This window comes from Melanerpes formicivorus, unplaced genomic scaffold (assembly GCF_026170545.1).
Source record: "Melanerpes formicivorus ecotype bairdi unplaced genomic scaffold, bMelFor1.0.p_v2 SCAF_2, whole genome shotgun sequence".
In the NCBI taxonomy this organism is placed as follows: Eukaryota; Metazoa; Chordata; class Aves; order Piciformes; family Picidae; genus Melanerpes; species Melanerpes formicivorus.
Window position 1 is genome coordinate 47,497,161 of NW_027142354.1, and position 16,896 is coordinate 47,514,056.

General features: G+C 50.4%; 2 protein-coding genes across 4 annotated transcripts; one reads left to right on the top strand and one right to left on the bottom strand.

Moving 5' to 3' along the window:
- Positions 1–60: 60 nt before the first annotated feature.
- Positions 61–9,011, top strand: RNF14 (ring finger protein 14). 3 transcript variants are annotated; one of them, XM_068158916.1, is made up of 9 exons: positions 61–143; positions 790–986; positions 1,590–1,752; positions 3,058–3,209; positions 4,023–4,544; positions 5,174–5,402; positions 6,316–6,488; positions 7,044–7,174; positions 7,708–9,011. In XM_068158916.1, the coding sequence occupies exons 3-9, from the start codon at positions 1,599–1,601 to the stop codon at positions 7,766–7,768; spliced, it is 1,422 nt and encodes a 473-aa protein (XP_068015017.1). In that variant the 5' UTR covers positions 61–143; positions 790–986; positions 1,590–1,598; the 3' UTR covers positions 7,769–9,011. The 3 variants fall into 3 exon arrangements, with proteins under 3 accessions (XP_068015017.1, XP_068015019.1, XP_068015025.1); XM_068158918.1 differs by having other exon boundaries at positions 119–136; XM_068158924.1 differs by lacking the exons at positions 61–143; positions 790–986 and having other exon boundaries at positions 1,659–1,745.
- A 1,528-nt stretch (positions 9,012–10,539) lies between these two features.
- On the bottom strand, positions 10,540–16,352 carry GNPDA1 (glucosamine-6-phosphate deaminase 1). Its single transcript, XM_068158933.1, has 6 exons — positions 16,095–16,352; positions 15,925–16,026; positions 14,140–14,322; positions 13,348–13,532; positions 12,600–12,774; positions 10,540–12,097 (listed from the first exon to the last, which is right to left on the bottom strand). Exons 1-6 carry the CDS (start codon positions 16,216–16,218, stop codon positions 12,000–12,002), a joined length of 867 nt encoding a protein of 288 aa, XP_068015034.1. The 5' UTR covers positions 16,219–16,352; the 3' UTR covers positions 10,540–11,999.
- Between the last annotated feature and the right edge of the window lie 544 nt (positions 16,353–16,896).

The following is a 16,896-nucleotide window of genomic DNA, read 5'->3' on the forward strand; positions in this document are numbered from 1 at the left end:
CCGAGGCCGGAGCTGGGCTGCTGTCTCCGCCCCGCAGCCGCTTCCCACTTCCCTCAGGGCCGTGAGGGGCTGGGCTGCGCCGCGCCCGGCCCTGCCCCGCCGCGCCGGCCCCGGGGCTCCACGCCGGCGCCTGAGGGTAACCGGTGAGAGGGGGCAGGCCCTGGCGGCCCGGGCGGAGGTGCAGGAGCAGGAGCGGGCTGTGCTGGGAAGAAGCGGCGAGGGGTGGTGGGCGGCAGCACTGGGCGGGTGGGGTGCGGGGCAGCCGGAGTGGGCCGGGCCTCCCGGCCAGCCCCGGAGCGCTAGCGAGACGGGGTGAGGGTGCTGGGAGGGCTGGCGTGCTGCTGTGCTCTCCTTTTGCTGCAGCAGAGCTGCCGGCGAAGGGATGGAGATGCTGGAACTGGAATAAGAGTTGTACAGTTTCTTGTTGGGGGCAGCTTGACGTGAGAATGCGGGTTTGGTGTTCTGTTCTCCTCTTTCCACCACTCCCTGCCTGTGTTTTGGGGTTTCTTTCTTCCTGGTGCTAGCTTTTCGTCGCTTAAAAGCGAAGCATGTCCCTGCGTGGGCTGGGGGAAAGCGGCAGGGTGGGATCTCTGCTCAGTTAACCGAGGCCCTTGTCGGGGTTGCAGCTGCCGCAACTTAACACACAGAAACGAGTTGCTGCTATTTGAGCTAGAAAAAAAAACCCTAGCTTGCTCTGAGTTGTCAGGTGTAACGTTTGTTGGTGCTCACACGAGAGTGCTGAGAGGACTTTATTCCCTCTGAGTTGTGTGTTTGCTTGTTTGGCTGCAGGCAGCTCAGGAGTACCCCTGCCGTAACCTTGTGCGCTTCCACAACAGAAGTCAACCTTTTTCCTGCCTTCTACGAGAAAAAGCTTCCGACCTCTAGTTGTCCCAAAGGAATGCCCAGGGACTCTGTTCGGGCCCTGCTAGCGTGGCTGCCCTTGGCCAGCAACCAGTCCCTGCAACGGCTCGGTTGTGAGTACAAAGGTAATCCATTAAACGTGGGTGTTTCCCCCCGAATCTAGACCTGAAGTGGTCTAGGAGTGCATCTGTAAGATCCCTCTGTAGGATTTGAAGCTTTCACTGATATCTTCAACAACTTTAATCATAAATGGGATTGTTTGCTTCCTTGTTTTAGAACACTGACAAGGGCTGCTAATTCCTTGGGGTTTTGGGTTTGTTTTGGTTGGTTTGTTTGGGTTTTTTTGGGTCTGTTTTCCCTTTCAAGCATTAATGAAATGTCCCTGTGTCACTTTTGCCATCATGTATTTCATTTTTGCCCCCTCCTTACCCACTAACAGTTTCCTATCTGACTCTTCAATGTTTTGGCGAAGTGTTTTGTTGTTTGGGTTGGGTTTTTTCCCCCATTACCTTTTCAGACCATTTCCACTATGTTTTTCATCCTGTTTTAAATGCTTCCAAAGGATTTTTTTCAACCTATACTAACAGCTTGGTTGTATTTGGCATTGTTTTACCTCAGTTACTTTGGGTTCTATATCTGACAGTAGTATAAACTGTACCTCTCAGATGAATAATCAGCAGAAGATATGCTAGCTGAGCTGATCTTGTAGTGTGGTCTTAACTCCACAGGATATTTAAATGTCTTCAGAAGATAAAGAAGCTCAGGAGGATGAGCTGCTGGCTCTGGCCAGCATTTATGATGAAGATGAGTTCAAGAGAGCAGAGTCTGCCCAAGGAGGAGAAACAAGGATTTGTCTGGAGTTGCCCCAAAACTTCAAAATTTTTGTGAGTGGTGAGTTGAGAAGTTTTGTGCTATCTCACTGGGAGTTACACTAGATGACCTTTGAAGGTTCCTTCCAGCCCAAAGCATTCTTTCTCAAAATTCTCTTTAACCAAGCTAAGTCTCTGGTATATACTTAGGTGGTTACTGCTTTAGTGACCTGTAGGAGCACTGAGCAGAGAGAGCCGTGACTGACTGCCCTCTGCTTGGGGTGTTGTTGGGGTTTATTTCTGTGTAGTTTTCATCCTCCTACATAAAACCTCTTCAGAATTAGAGGGGAATAACAGCATTTCTTCTGAATACTTGACTTCATTTATTATTTTGGTTTTTCCTTGAGGATATCACAGAACCCAGAATCCCAGCATGGTGGGGTTGGAAAGGACTTCTGAGAATCATCAAGTCCAATCCCCCTGCTAAAGCAGGGGCAGCCACAGCAGCTTGCCCAGGATCACAATGACCAGGCGGAGTTGGAAGCTCTCCAGAGAAGGAGACTTCACAACCTCTCTAGGCAGCCTGCTTCAGGCCTCCAGCACCCTCACACCAAAGAACTTTTTCCTCCTGTTCAGGTGGAACCTCCTGGGTTCTAGTTTGTGCTTGTTGCCCCTTTGACAAGCGTCTGGCCCCATCCTCTTGCTGCCACAGGTCCATTAGTTCTTGCTCACCACAGGTCCTTTAGCTCTTGCTGAGCATTGAGCAGATCCCATCTCATGTTGCTCTTCTTCAGGCTCAACAGCCCCAGGGCTCTCAGCCTTTCCTCCTCACAGAGATGCTCCAGGCCACTCAGCATCTTTGTAGCCTTCACTGGACTCTCTCCAGTACTCCTCTCTTGAACTGGGGAGCCCAGAACTGGGCCCCGTACTGCAGCTGTGGCCTCACCAGGGCAGAGGTGGAAGAGAACCTCCCTCAACCTGCTGGCCACACTCTTCTTTATGTGCCCCATGACGCCTTGGCCATGAGGACCCATTTGCAGGTTCATGGTGACCTTGTCCACCAGCACTCTCAGGTCCTTCTCTGCAGAGTTGCTCTGCAGCAGGTCAGGCCCTCACCTACCGGTGAGTGTCTTTCTAGGTTCTGGGTTTGTGCAGGAGAGGATGTTCTGCAGCACAGGGGATGTTTCACAGTGGTGCTTGCTGATTTAAGCATATCCATACAACCCCAGGGAGTTTTACTGCACTGAGAAGTTCTGTTATTTAGGGTTGAACAAATAATTTTAAACTCAGAAGTTTATCAAACAGGCAGAGATTTCTTGTCATAAACAGCTGTGGATCTTTAGTTTTCATGTTATTTCTCAGACTGTCTCAATGCTCTCTGCTCCAGGCAGTTCCATGGAGAGCCTGCAGAGCAACAAGTTTGAGTACACCGTTTGCTTCCTGCCTCCCCTTGTGCTGAACTTTGAGCTCCCACCAGACTACCCATCAACCTCCCCACCTGTGTTCACCCTCAGTGGGAAATGGCTCTCCCAAGCCCAGGTTTGCAAAACACTTCTCCTACCATTTTAACAGAGCTTTTGTGATTCTGAGTCCATCACTAACAGTTCACAGTGTGCTGTTGAATGTTCATGTAGTAGATGATGGTGAAATTAAGATGTAATTACATCACTCTTGCTGTTGGCTCTTTGGTTTCCTCTTTGGTTTTGGTTGGTCACCATTCTGAGGATTGAGAGCTCGCATCTCTGAGCCTCTGTCACACATCTCTCACAATGTCCTTCTCTGTACATTGGGATAGGGATCTGCTGGCTCAGTGGATGAGGAACTGGTTGGATGGGTGCATCCAGAGGGTGGTGGTCAAGGACTCAATGTCCAGATGGAGGTTGGTGGCAAGTGGTGTCCCACAGGGGTCCCTGCTAGGACCAGTGCTGTTGGTATCTTCACCAGTGATGTGGATGGTGGGATTGAGCGAACTCTCAGCAGGTTTGACAATGACACCAAGCTGAGTGCTGCAGGTGGCAGGGCCAGAGGGACCTTGACAAGCTGAGTAAATGGGCCTTTGTGAATGTCTTACGGTTCAACAAGGCCAAGTGCAAGGTCCTGCCCCTGGGTTGAGGCAGGTTGGGGCACAGAGGGTTGGAGAGCAGCCCAGTGGAGAAGGACTTTAGGGTGCTGGTGGGTGAAAAGCTGAACCTTCCCACCCAAACCAGTCCTGATTCTGTGATTGTTTTTACATCTGTTTTATGGATATATAAACACTCCAGAATGTGAAAGCTGAGTATAGGCTAAGGGAGAGGAAAGCAGTAACAAGCTGTCCAGCCTTGCTGACACCTGGAATTGTTTCTTCTTCCCCAGCTCAGTGCCCTTTGCAAACACTTGGACAATCTGTGGGAAGAGAATCGAGGCTGCGTGGTCCTGTTTGCTTGGATGCAGTTTCTGAAGGAGGAAACCTTGAGTTACCTGAATATTTCCTCCCCCTACGAGCTAAAAATGTGCCATCAAGGCAGTGGACAGAATAGGACACCTTTGGTTGGCACTGAGGAGGACAGTGGTGGAGCAGCAGGCTCTGCTGCAGCTGAAGGAGAACTCATCGATGCAAGAGCCGTGCAGGATGTGGAGTCCTTGTCCAGCCTGATTAGGGAGATCTTGGACTTTGACCAGGCTCAGAGGAGGAAGTGCTTTAACAGCAAGATGTACCTGTGCAATATCTGCTTCTGTGAGAAGCTGGGCAGTGAGTGCATGTACTTCAGTGAGTGCAGCCATGTCTACTGCAAAGCCTGCCTGAAGGACTACTTTGAAATACAGATCAGAGATGGGCAGGTCCACTGCCTCAACTGTCCAGAGCCAAAGTGTTCTTCTGTTGCTACTCCTGGCCAGGTAATAAAGGTTGTGAGAGGTGATTGATGAATCAGAGAACTGGTTCAGGCTGGAGGAGACCTCCAAGATTAAGTTAACCCAGCACTGCCAGGTCACCACTGAACCATGTCCCTCAGCACCACATCTCCACAGCTTTGAAACCCCTCCAGCAATGGGGACTTCACCATTGCCCTGGGCAGCCTGGGCCAGGCCTTGACAAACCTGTTGGGGAAGAAATTGTTCCTTAAATCCAACCTAAACTACTCCTGTGGCAACTTGAGGCTGCTTTCTCTTGTGCTATTGCTTGTTCCTTGGGAGAAGAGACCAACCCCCACCTCACTCCAGCTTCCTTTCAGGGAGTTGTAGAGAGCAATGAGGTCTCCCTTCAGCCTCCTCTTCTCCAGACTAAACAACCCCAGTTCCCTCAGCTGCTCCTCACCAGCCCTGTTCTCCAGATCCTTCCCCAGCATTGTTGCCCTTTTCTGGACACACTCCAGCCCCTCAAATGTCCTTCTTGGAGTGAGGGGCCTGAAATTGACCCCAGTACTCAAGCTGTGGCCTCACAGCTGAGCACAGGGGAAGCACTGCCCTGCTGTTCTGAGCACAGCAGGCTCAGAGTTTGACCTGTGTGATCTTCTGTGTCTGTTTAGGTGAAGGAGCTGGTTGGGGAGGAGCTGTTTGCACGCTACGACCGCCTGCTGCTGCAGTCCAGCCTGGACCTGATGGCAGACGTCGTCTACTGCCCTCGCCCAGGCTGCCAGACGCCGGTCATGCAAGAACCAGGCTGCACCATGGGCATCTGCTCCTGCTGCAACTATGCTTTCTGTACTCTTTGCAGAATGACCTATCATGGGGTCTCTCCCTGCAAGGTTACTGCAGGTGAGTCATCCTGGTTCAGAAACGGATCAAGAAACCATTAAGTTTTCATAGTATCATAGAATCAGTCAGGGTTGGAAGGGACCACAAGGATCATCTAGTTCCAACCCCCCTGCCATGGTTTCTGTGGAAAAAGGCTGGAAGTCAGGAATTAAGCAAGGAAGCTCATCACCACTTGAGCTTGCTGAAAGATTAGACATTTATCTGGAGCAGGTCTGGTGCTCACAATTAAAAAGTGCTCCTTTGAGGACAACCACAGCTCAGGAAATCCCCAAACTGCTGACTGGCGAGTGCTTTGAGTCTGTACCGAGAGAAAAAGACTTTTAGATGCCCTGGGCTTTGCCTTTTTTTCACCTTTTTCTGTCCACCCATTTATTTCTGTTGGCAGAGTTGACATTGGAATCAGGTGGGTGCTTCTCTAGATTCACAGGTTGCATCAGGTTGGAAGGGACCCTCAGAGGTAAACTTGTCCAATCTCCCTGCAGAAGGTGAGCTAGGATGTTGGCCTCAAAATCACGTGAAAAAGCTACATGTATGCTCAAAAAAGAGTATTTCAGTTTGATCTTGCATGTTAGACCTGTTCTGATTCCATCAGCTGCTCTCTTTTGGAACAAAAGTGTAGAAAAGTTGACTTTTGAGGTAGAGGGATTTTAATATTCTTATCTTTTTAATATTAAAAAAGATCATAGATCAGAGAATGTGAGGGGTTGGAAGGGACCTGCAGAGATCATGGAGTCCAAGCCCCCTGCCAGAGCAGGAGCAGAGACTGCTGCACAGGGCACACGTATTCCAACAGCTTTTACTTAATGATGTGAATTTTCTTTAAGACCAATCTAAGCTGTTATCAGTTGAACTTTCTGTCATCTATTCCAAAGGGTTTTGATTTGGGTGTGGGGTTTGTTGTTGTGTTCCTCAGAGAAATTAGCAGATCTACGGAATGAGTATTTAGAAGCGGATGAAGCAACTAAAAGGTTTTTGGAACAGCGGTATGGCAAACGAGTGATTCAGAAAGCCCTGGAGGAGATGGAGAGTAAAGAGTGGCTGGAGAAGAACTCCAAGTCCTGTCCTTGCTGTGGTACTCACATAGAGGTGAGCGGGCAGGGGAAAGGCTGAAGAATCAGAGGAACTCTTGAGGGAAACTTGTGTAAATTAAGTGAGTTCTGGGTGTGGGCTGGGACAGAGATGTATTTGTAGGATCCAGGTTCACCAGGGAAGGGAAAATCCCTGGAGGTGTTCAAGGCTGTGTTGGATGGGGTCTGGAGCAACATGGTGTAGTGGGAGATGTCTCTGCCTATGGCACAAGGGTTGGAGCTGGATGATCTTTAAGGTCTTTTCCAACCCAAACCGTTCCATGAATCCATTTTGACCCTGGATCCATATGGATCCCTTTATTCTCCATGTGTCCCAGACTACAGCCAGGCAGTGCAACTAGCTTCAGCAAAACACCCATTCCCAGTGTAATTTGCAGTTCTGTGATTCTAGCTCCTCCTTCCTTTGAACCATGAAAAAATCCCAGAGTGACCAGAGAGTCTGGGTACAACATTGATGAGCTGATGTGGGTTTGGGGGCTATTCTATAGGGATAGGCCTGAGGACTGACCTGGTAAGATTTTCTTACTGCTCTTTCTTGTTTCCTTCCCCTCAGAAGCTAGATGGCTGTAACAAGATGACATGCACTGGCTGCAGGCAGTACTTCTGCTGGCTTTGTATGGGCTCCCTGTCGAGGGTGAACCCCTACAGGCACTTTCATGACCCATCTTCCCCGTGCTTTAACAGGTCTGTATTTATGCGTGCTGCTTGCTGGAGGCAAGGAGGCTGAGGGCAGACCTCACTCTCTACAGCTCCCTGAAAGGAGTGGGTGTTAGGAACAAGTTCTTCCCCATGAGGGCAATGGAAGACTGCAACAGGCTGCCCAGGGAGGTAGTTGAGGCCCCATCCCTGCAGATATTCAAGGTCACGCTTGATAAGGCTCTGAGAAACCTGATTTACTGGAGGATGTCTCTGCTCACTGCAGAGGGGTTGGAACTCTGTGATCTTTAAGGTCCTTTCCAACCCAACCCCTTCTATGAATCATGTCTGTAAGGTGCTGTAAAACCTTCTGCTGTGAGGTGCTGTACAAGTGCAGAGTCATTTTAGCTGAGCCTGAGGCCTGCAGTGTGTGGTTTATGATAGTGCAAACAAGTGAAACTTGGTGCTCCTGTGGCTTTGCTCACAGACTGCTTTTCCTTTTTCTTCCTATTTTTTTTAACATACTGTGGGGTTTTCTGTTTTTTTTCACATCCTGATGTCCGTTCTTGGCTGCCTTGCAGGTTGTTTCAGGCTATGCACATTGATGGTGAGTTCTGGGAAGATGAAGATGAAGATGAGTAGCTTTCTCCAGCAACACAAGCTGAACAAACCAGAGATGCTTTCCGTTTTTGTGTCAAGTTTGTTTCTCACTTCCATTGCGTGGCAGAGGAATTGATAACTACCTTGCACTGCAGGACACCACCTTTCAGAGGCTGTTGCCAAAACCAAGAGACCATTCTACCCATACTGTGCTCAGGGTCGCTATGGAGGGCCCTAATCATCATCTCAAGAGATGCAACCAGTCACAAGTTGGGAAATTACTGGAAAAACACATACTAAGAGGTTCCTTTTTCAAAAGCAAACAAAACTGAGGGCCCACAGCATAGACACTGTGAGGGGGGAGGGTCCTTCAGTGAGACTGCTGACCTTCCCAGGATCTGGTCTGGTGTCCCTGGTGGGGCTTAAGGCAGTTGTGTCATAGCTGTGCTGCTCTGTGTGGAGCTGTTGCTAGTTGTACAGGGCAAGCTTTCTGATACAGAGAATTTCTCCTGTGTTTAGCAACTGATTTTGTTGCTTCTGTGGCATTTTCTGCCCCGTTGCTCTGGAAAGCAATGGAGGCGTTTAACATAATCCATAACCCCCATAGTGCTGGCTGTAACGTCTGAGTCTTTGCTTTGCTGAGTGTTGGGGCAGAAAGTGACCAACAGCCATCTCCAGGATCAGTCTGAGGACTCATCTCAGCGTTGCTCTTGTGTTCATGCCTGTGGCCTCTCCTTATTCTGACAGTGATGAGTGGTAAGGCTGTGGGCAGAGCATTTGGCCAGCAAGAGGGTGAAAGGTACCAGATCTTGAAACACGTTTTTATGTTGAGGTTAACTTGCATTCTTCAAGATACTGAAAGCTACCTTCTTGGATGGAGAAGTAATTTATTTTTTACTAACTCTTCACTGATTAAATGTGATAGTTCCAGGGAAATTGATAGTTTTGTTTCTGGACTAGATCCTTTTATTTCCAGTGTCTTGGCACCTCAGTTTATTTGAAGAACCAAATTTGTTTCCTCCCCGTCCCGCCCCCTGAAAGCTCAGTAAGTATTTTTGGGAGCATTCAGTAATTCCTAGAGGGAGATACTAATTTTTGTAGAAGTTTTTTTTCCACTTGCATTAAAAAAGAAAAAAGAGTAGTATTTTCAAATGAAACCTGCATGTGCTGTGCTCAGAGAATGGAGGTGGGGGTGGGTGGCTCAGGAGCTGGCAGGCTCTTCAGAAACTGAACAACTTTCACTTAGTTTTGACTGACACTAAATAAATTTGCTAGTAAACTCGGCTCTCTGGCCACAATCAGCTGATTTGAGCTCCTTTCACAGACCATCAGAGCCTGTGCTGTTAGGCGTGGCAGTGACTGCAAAGAGAAGAGCTGGTCAAGGTGGATCTTTTGACTTGCTTTAGGCTGTAGGACAGCGTGTAGGGGAAGTTTACATTTGTGTACAACTCGTGTTTCCTACACCTTTCACATGCACTAAATTCACTTTAAGAAAGTAAAGAGTCTCCCTGCTTGTCTTCATTGTGGCACGGGTAGGGCAGTGTCTGGGTAGAGCTTGTGCGCCACAGGGTGTCTCTAGAGTGACGTGGAGCAGGCTTGGGCTTGCACAAAGCTCTTGAGGGAAGCTGGTACAAGATGCATTCTGCTGATGGATGTTTGGAGGCTGATGTGTGTAAAGTGTCCTCACACCCAACAAAGAGCCCTGGTTTTCTCTGGGAGACCATGCAAGCCCCTGACCGATAGGTGGTGGCTGTTGTGAGACAACTCTGGGGTTGCTGCAGTCCCCTTGGGCATTTCTGTTGGATGGAGCCAGCTTTGAGCTGCCATCCCCATGGGCTCTCCACTGGCCACCATTTGTTTCTTCAGCCTACATCCCACAGCTGCCTGCTTTTGGAAGAGGCTTTCTTCCTGCTAAGCTGCTCATGTGGGCAGTGTTTCTGAGGAGGAGAAGTCTGTGCTTCAACTCTGCTTTCCTGCCGGCAGAGAGGAAATGGCATTGGATCTCCTAAACCTACAGGAAGCCAGGAAGGTCCCTTCTGCCAAACCACAGGTGGGCTGAGGGCAGGGTCTGGACACCACAGGGTATGTTAGGGTAACAATCCAAGGCTGGGGATGTCTGCTAGAGCTAGCAGAGTACCAGTGCTGTAGTGAAGTCTTTGAAGATGTTGCAGTGAACCATCTACTTCCAGGAGCTCTGTGTGGGGAGAGGAGGAATGGTGATGCAGACACCCCCCTGACTATGAATTCTGGCCACTCAGGTCTGGAGCTTCTGTTTTCTCCAGTGAGGTGAACAGACCCTCCTGGAAGGGGACAGAAGGACTCAGGACAATCAGCTGGTGTTGCAAAGGTGGCACAGCTAAAACTAGCAGAGAGCATGGCAGGTAACTACTGTAATGTGAAGCAGTTTCTTCCTCATCGTTTTTCTCCCCTTGCTCCTTTTCTGTCCATACATAGAGCATTAGATTGCTTGCAGATACTTTGTGATGCAATCTAACTGCAACCTCATTTTGCTTTTAAAGATCCCCACTTGTTTAGTGGGAAATGGCTGCTGCCTGGCAGGCCAGAACTAGAGCAGGTGTCTGCTGGAAACCTGCCAGCAAACACTGGACCAGGCAGGGAGCTCCTGAAGCAGAAGCAGCAGCAGCTGTTCCTACCAAACTGCAAACAGAGCTCTGGTTCTAGGTCAGAGAGATCTTGGGCAGAAGAAGAGCTCTCTGTGTGCTTTGAGGGTTTTGCACTGTTCAAAGGTGGCATTGGGAGTCCTGTTCATCCCCAAACTGTTCCATGTTTCACTGGTATAGGCAGTGGGAGCATTTAGTAAAAATTAAGACATTTACTCTAGAAAGTTCCATTAGAGATCAAAAGCTTACAAAATCTGTGTACAGAAATCAGTGCTGCCCCCTTTGTCCTGCCCCTCACCTGATAACAAGGATATTGCCCCAGTGAGGCCACAGCTACAGTATTGGGTCCAACTGTGGGCTCCCCAGGTCAAAAGAGACAAAAGAACAATAGGAGAGAGTCCAGTGGAGGCCACAAAGGTGCTGAGGGACCTGGAACATCTCTGAGGAGGAAAGGCTGAGAGACCTGGGGAAGAGTAGCCTCACTCAATGCTCAGCAAGAGCTAAAGGAGGGCAGGGTGGGGGGGGAGGTTGCAAAGAGGACGGGGCCAGACTCTTGTTAGTGGTGCCCAGTCACAGGACAAGGGACAATGGGCACAAACTGGAACCCAGGAGGAGAAATTTCTTTGGTGTGAGGGTGCTGAAGCAGGCTGCCTAGAGAGGTTGTGGAGTCTCCTCTGGAGAGCTTCCAAACCCACCAGTGAGTACAGCTTCTTGTGCAATACCAATTGAAATCACACTGGTGTAAATGAAACCATTAACTGCATGAACAGTGCCATGTCATCAGCACTATGGCCTCACCTCCCCTTTGCTCAGATGGTCTCAAGTCCCAACAACTGGCTCAAAGCAGGGCTTAGACATGGTTTCGTCATGGATGCCCCCTCCCTGGAGGTGATCAAAGCCTGACTGGATGAGGCCTTGAGCAACCTGCATAGTGTCCCTACCCATGGCAGGGGGGCAGGAAGTAGATGATCTTTAGGGTCCCTTCCAACCCAACCCAATCTGTGAATCTATGACAGTCTGCACAACCCCTCTGCAGCCTGCCCCAGGGGCAGATTTTGTCCTTGTATCCAGTCTGGAGTCCCCTTGTCTCTTCTCATCTTTCACTGCACACTGCCCAGGAGAGCCTGGCTTTATCCTTCTGCTGGTTGAGCAGCTGTGATGCATGCTGCTCTTAGGTGATGCTGGAGCTTTCTCTTCTCCAGAGAAACAAAGAACTCAGTTCTCAGCTGAAAGGGCACAATGGAAGGGTGTATTGTGGAGAGGGTGACACACGAGGAACTTGTCCAAATCATGAAGAACACATTCCAAAGTGATCATCCATTTGGTTTCTGCAGCATTTGAATTTCACATCTCTTGAAGTTTTGGGGCTTTCAGTCCACAGCATTACAGCTGTGTCAGAGATGAAATTTGCCCTCTATTGACTTCACCTGAAGAGAATCAGCCAGTGGTGTTGCTTTGTGGGACAGCTACTGAAATCCATCCTCCTTTGGTTAATCAAGGCAGGTGTTGAATCTTCTTTAGTGGAGAGAAGCAAACACAGAATCATTCTGATCATTTAAGAACAAAGAGCAGAGGAGTTGCTGCAGCAATTCCCTTTCTTTCCAGCTGGTTTTCCACAGAAAAGCTGGCTCAGAGGCCTCGGGGCAGCCAGGTTAATCACTGTATGGACACTTGGACTGGCTGCTTTTTGCTCCTGTCTCCTTCATGCTGTATAAGGGTTCCACCAGCTTGTTGTGAACCAGCATTAAACCTGATAGAGCAAGAAAAAAGGATCTGAACTAGACAAAGTAGAGCAAAATTCTTGTTGATTGGATGCTAATGGAATGAGGCATTATCAGAATCCTTGTTTTTTTGCTCCCACACCCATGTTAAGATTGAGAAGGGGAAATTTAGACTGGAAATTAGGAAGAAATTCTTTACAGTGAGGGTGGTGAGACACTGGAACAGACTGCCCAGAGAGGCTGTGGATGCCCCCTCCCTGGAGGTGTTCAAAGCCAGGCTGGATGAGGCCTTGAGCAACCTGGGCTGGTGGGAGGTGTCCCTGCCCATGGCAGGAGGGGGTGGAGTGAGATGATGGTTCCTTCCAAACCAACCCATTCTGTGAATCCCTGAACCAAGCATTCCCTTTGTGCTCCCATGATCACTGTACATCCCAGGTGTTACACATGAGGAATGCAAACCTTTGGCAGCTGATTTAACAGAAACATCTAAAAACCATCTACAGCAGCTGCTTGGCCTGCTCAAACACTCACCTTTAAAGTACTTCACTGTCTTCACCCTGAGTTCCAGTGTGGCATCCTCATCACACACAAACACAGTGTTGGGGTGCTGCTGGAAAGCAGACACTGTCCACATGTGATTGACCCCTTCCTCAATGGCTTTGTACAATGCAAAGGCTTTGTGGGCTCCTGTGATCAGAATCATCACCTGGACTCCGAGATACAGAATATGCCAGTTAGGGTCTAGAAGAGGCCCACACCCTCTCAACATCAAGAGAGCTGCCCTGGTCCCTAGGAGGGCACAACATCCATCACCCTCCCCAGGGGCACTTCTCTCACAGTTTGCTCTGGGTGTGTTTCATTTGTCAATTCATTCACAGCCTGTTGGGTCATTGTCATTATTTGGACACTCTGAGGTGCTAGACACCTGTATGCTGAGACTTCATCAGTATAAATCAAGGTAGACTTAATTAAAAGCCACCCCACTTGGCTTTCATGATATGCTGGTGTAACATCAAGCCAACCAGTGATTCTTGCAGGTATTTCCCCAAGAGAGGTTCTCAACCAAAGCCACCAGAACCTTTCAGCTCCCTATGGATCACAGCTGTGCTGAGGGCCACACAATGAAGTGCTAGCAGAGCAAAGAGGGAGACAGAGCAAGAGCCATGAGCTGCCTGCAGCAGGAACAGCATCAGCTGCCCTAGGCCAGTAGGGTGCAATGCTGCTTCAGGAAGCCCTGCTCAAGAGGTGCTATAGAATCAGCAGTCACTGCTTTCCTAACCTCTCTGGCATCCATGACAGTGCCTACTCCAACTGTCAAAGCCATCGTGGGGACTTTGGAGAGGTCACCATCGAAGAACCTGGCATTAGCCAGGATGGTGTCCATAGCCAAGGTCTTCACTCGGGTCCTGGATACCAAGCTTGATCCAGGCTCATTGAAGGCAATGTGGCCATCAGGGCCAATACCTGTGACAGAGACCATTGGAGAAGAGAGTCAGTGGCTGGAATGGTTCACATCAGAAGCAAACTCCCATTAGAAGGGCATTCACTGCCTCAGGAATAGATTTAGAGCTGAGAAAAACACTTGTAATTCTTCTGCTCAAGATCAAACTTGTTTCTAGTGGGAATGACAGCAAAAGCCCTCTCTGAAGCCAGCAGAGACTGTTCCCTGACTGTGCTGGGACAAGCAAACAAAGCTGATGGCAGAATCTTGAGGCAAAGTGATGGAAGGAGTTTGCCTGGAGCTCCTGTTGGCTCACAGGACTCTTGACTGCTCCTAGGAGTTTCCTGTTAGCCCTGGCAGCTGTAGTATGGTTTGTATTTGGTACAGTTCTAGCCCTGCCTGGTTCTGCTAGTCGATTCATCAACAGTTCACCTACTGGGCTGAAATACCTAAAACTGGGGGAGCAGATAATGCTGCCAGCACACCTGAGTGCCCAGGCTGATGAAGCACAGGGTGCCTTTCACTGCAGACCCACTAACTGCACTGAAAATTAGCTCTCCTAAGCAGAAAGGAGCTGGTGAAGGAAAGGGAATGCTTCCTGCCAGTGGTGACAGACTTTCAGCTTCTCACCTCCAACAAAGAGTTCAATTCCTCCAGCTGCTTTGATTTTGTCCTCAAAGGCCTCACACTCTGCCTGGAGATCAGCTGCATTCCCATCCAGAATGTGAACGTTCTCTGGTGAGATGTCAATGTGCTTGAAGAAGTTGTTCCACATGAAGGAGTGGTAACTTTCCGGGTGATCCCTCGGGAGACCTGGCAACACAGCACGACTAAGGACCACCTGAACGTGTCATCAGTGACATAAAGCACCTACATGCAGTAGCTTCAGTACCAGAGCACTGCCTTCCCTGTCTCATCTGTGACTCCCTCAACCTCAATCCAATTCTGGTGACCCCAGCACAAGAAGGACACAGAACTGTTGGAGCAGGTCCAGAGGAGGCCATGGAGATGATCAGAGGGCTGGAGAACCTTCCCTGTGGGGACAGGCTGAGAGAGTTGGAGCTGTTCAGCCTGGAGAAGGCTCCAGCAGCCCCTTAAAGCATCTCCTTGTAGTGATAGGATGAGAGAGAATGGATTGAAGCTTGAGGAGGGGAGAATTAGACTGCAGATAAGGAACAAATCCTTTACAGCAAGGATGATAAAACACCAGAACAGGTTGCCCCGGGAGGTTGCAGTTGCCCCCTCTCTGGAGGTGTTCCAGGCCAGGCTGGATGAGGCCTTGAGCAGCCTGATCTAGTGGGAGGTATCCCTGCCCATGGCAGGGGAGGTTGGAACTGCATGATCTTGAAGGTCCTTTCCAACCCAACCCATTCTATGATCATTTATTTTGGTAGATCACGGAGCCCAATCATTAACCCAGAACAGGCAAGTCCACCACTAAACCAAGGCCCTCAGCACTACATCTTTTAGCAAATATTTAGCCTGTATGTTTTTCACCTTTGGAGCTTCAGGCTTACACACTAATCTCTCTGTACTTTTTCTTCTGAAGTGGCTGTTTCTTCACAGCTTCATAAAGGAAACAGCCTCTGCTGTCTCATCAAGAACACACATGGATTAGGCAAGGGCAGGTAACACATTGGTCCTTGTAAGAGACCTGGAGCTAAAGTGACCTTTATAACCCCAGAGCAAAGGTGGCAGTAAATATTGCACACTATCTCAGCTTGCAATGATAGAACCATGGAATCACTTAGAATGGAAAATCATCTGTCATCAAGTCCAGCCACTAACCCAGCACTGCCAGGTCACCACTAAACCATGGCGCTCAGCACCACATCTCCACAGCTTTGACGCCTCTCCAGGGATGGGGACTCCACCTCTGTCCTGGACAGATTGGGCCAGGCCTTAACAACCCTTTTAGGGAAGAAATTATTCCTTATATCCAACCTAAATCTCCCCTTGCACAATTTCCTCTTGTCCCATTGCTTGCTCCTTGGGAGAAGAGACCAACCCCCACCTGGCTCCAACCACCTTTGAGGGAGTTACAGACAGCAAGAAGTTCTCCCCTCAGCCAGCACAATCCCAGCTGATAGGTCCTTACCTGGCCTGCTCCGATCTATTTATTCATTTATAAGGGCCTGTAGTGACAGGACAAGAGGCAATGGTTTCAAACCAGAGCAGAGAATATTGAGATTGGACATTAGGAAGATATTTTTTAGGGTGAGGGTGGTGAGACACTGGCACAGGTTGCCCAGGGAGGCTGTGGATGCCCCCTCCCTGGAGGTGTGCAAGGCCAGACTGGATGAGCAACCTGGGCTAGTGGAAGGTGTCCCTGCCAACCCAAAGCGTTCTGCGATTCCACGACATACAGTAACACAGACAAGGAAAGCCACACGCTTCGTGCCTGCGGGCACTCACCCACGTACTCGTCCATGTTGAAGGTTTTCACGTACTTGAAGGAGAGGTCCCCATTCCGGCAGTACTCCACCAGCTTCCTGTAGCAGCCCAGCGGCGTGCTGCCTGCGGGGAACGTCCGCTTCAGCGCCGGGCACAGGCCGCCCGGCCCCGCTCCCGACCCCGGCACCCACCTGTGGGCAGCCCCAGCGTGAAAAACCTGCCCGGTCCGGGCCCGAAGTGGACGATCCGGTTGCGGATGTACTTGGCGGCCCACTCGCTGGCCTCGGCGTACGTCTCCTGGATGATCAGCTTCATGGCGGCCGGGGGCGGGCTGCGCGCTGGGGAGCGGGGAGCCGGGAGCCGCTACGCCGCCATCTTAGCGTCTCTGCGCTCCCCACCGACCGGCCTGCCCGGCTGCCCGCCGCCCCCGGCGCGGCCCGGCGCCAGCCTCCCGCCCCGCCCGCGCCGCGCGCCGCCCTCCGCGCCCGCCCCGCTGGTGGGCGGTGAGAGCTGCGCCCGGCCCCGGCCCCGGCCCCGGCCGCGGCTGCAGCGCGGGAAGGGGGCAGCGCCTTCTGCTGAGCCTGGCCGTGAGGCTCGCACGGGCAGCGTCTAGGGTTAAATGCAGCCCGTGAAGTGCTCGGGCTGTTAACGGGCCGTTACACGAACCCAATTACGAAGGCTAGGGATGCGCTTTATGCCTGCGCTGAGCTTTCGGGAGCAGCGTTTCCCACAAATACATTAAAAAGGCAGCTGGATCTTTCCACACAATCCCAACGCGGTGGGGGCTGAAGGGACCTCTGGACGTCATCCAGTCCCCCCCCTGCTAAAGCACGGCACCCACAGAGCTTGTACAGGAGGCGTTCAAGAGGAGATTGGACATGGCACTTGGTGCCATGGTCTAGTCATGGGGTCTGTGTTGATAGATTGGACTCGATGATCCTCGAGGTCCTTTCCAACCTAAGTGATACTGTGATACTGTGATACAATGGCCAG

Bases quoted from the DNA above. Each gene is read 5' to 3' on its own strand.
- RNF14 (XM_068158916.1), top strand. From the start codon at position 1,599: ATGTCTTCAGAAGATAAAGAAGCTCAGGAGGATGAGCTGCTGGCTCTG. The intron at 1,753-3,057 runs GTGAGTTGAGAA...TCTCTGCTCCAG, and splicing joins CTTCAAAATTTTTGTGAGTG to GCAGTTCCATGGAGAGCCTG. The intron at 5,403-6,315 runs GTGAGTCATCCT...TGTGTTCCTCAG, and splicing joins TCCCTGCAAGGTTACTGCAG to AGAAATTAGCAGATCTACGG.
- GNPDA1 (XM_068158933.1), bottom strand. From the start codon at position 16,218: ATGAAGCTGATCATCCAGGAGACGTACGCCGAGGCCAGCGAGTGGGCC. The intron at 16,027-16,094 runs GTGGGTGCCGGG...CGTTCCCCGCAG, and splicing joins CACGCTGGGGCTGCCCACAG to GCAGCACGCCGCTGGGCTGC. The intron at 12,775-13,347 runs GTTAGGAAAGCA...CTCGGAGTCCAG, and splicing joins CTGTCATGGATGCCAGAGAG to GTGATGATTCTGATCACAGG.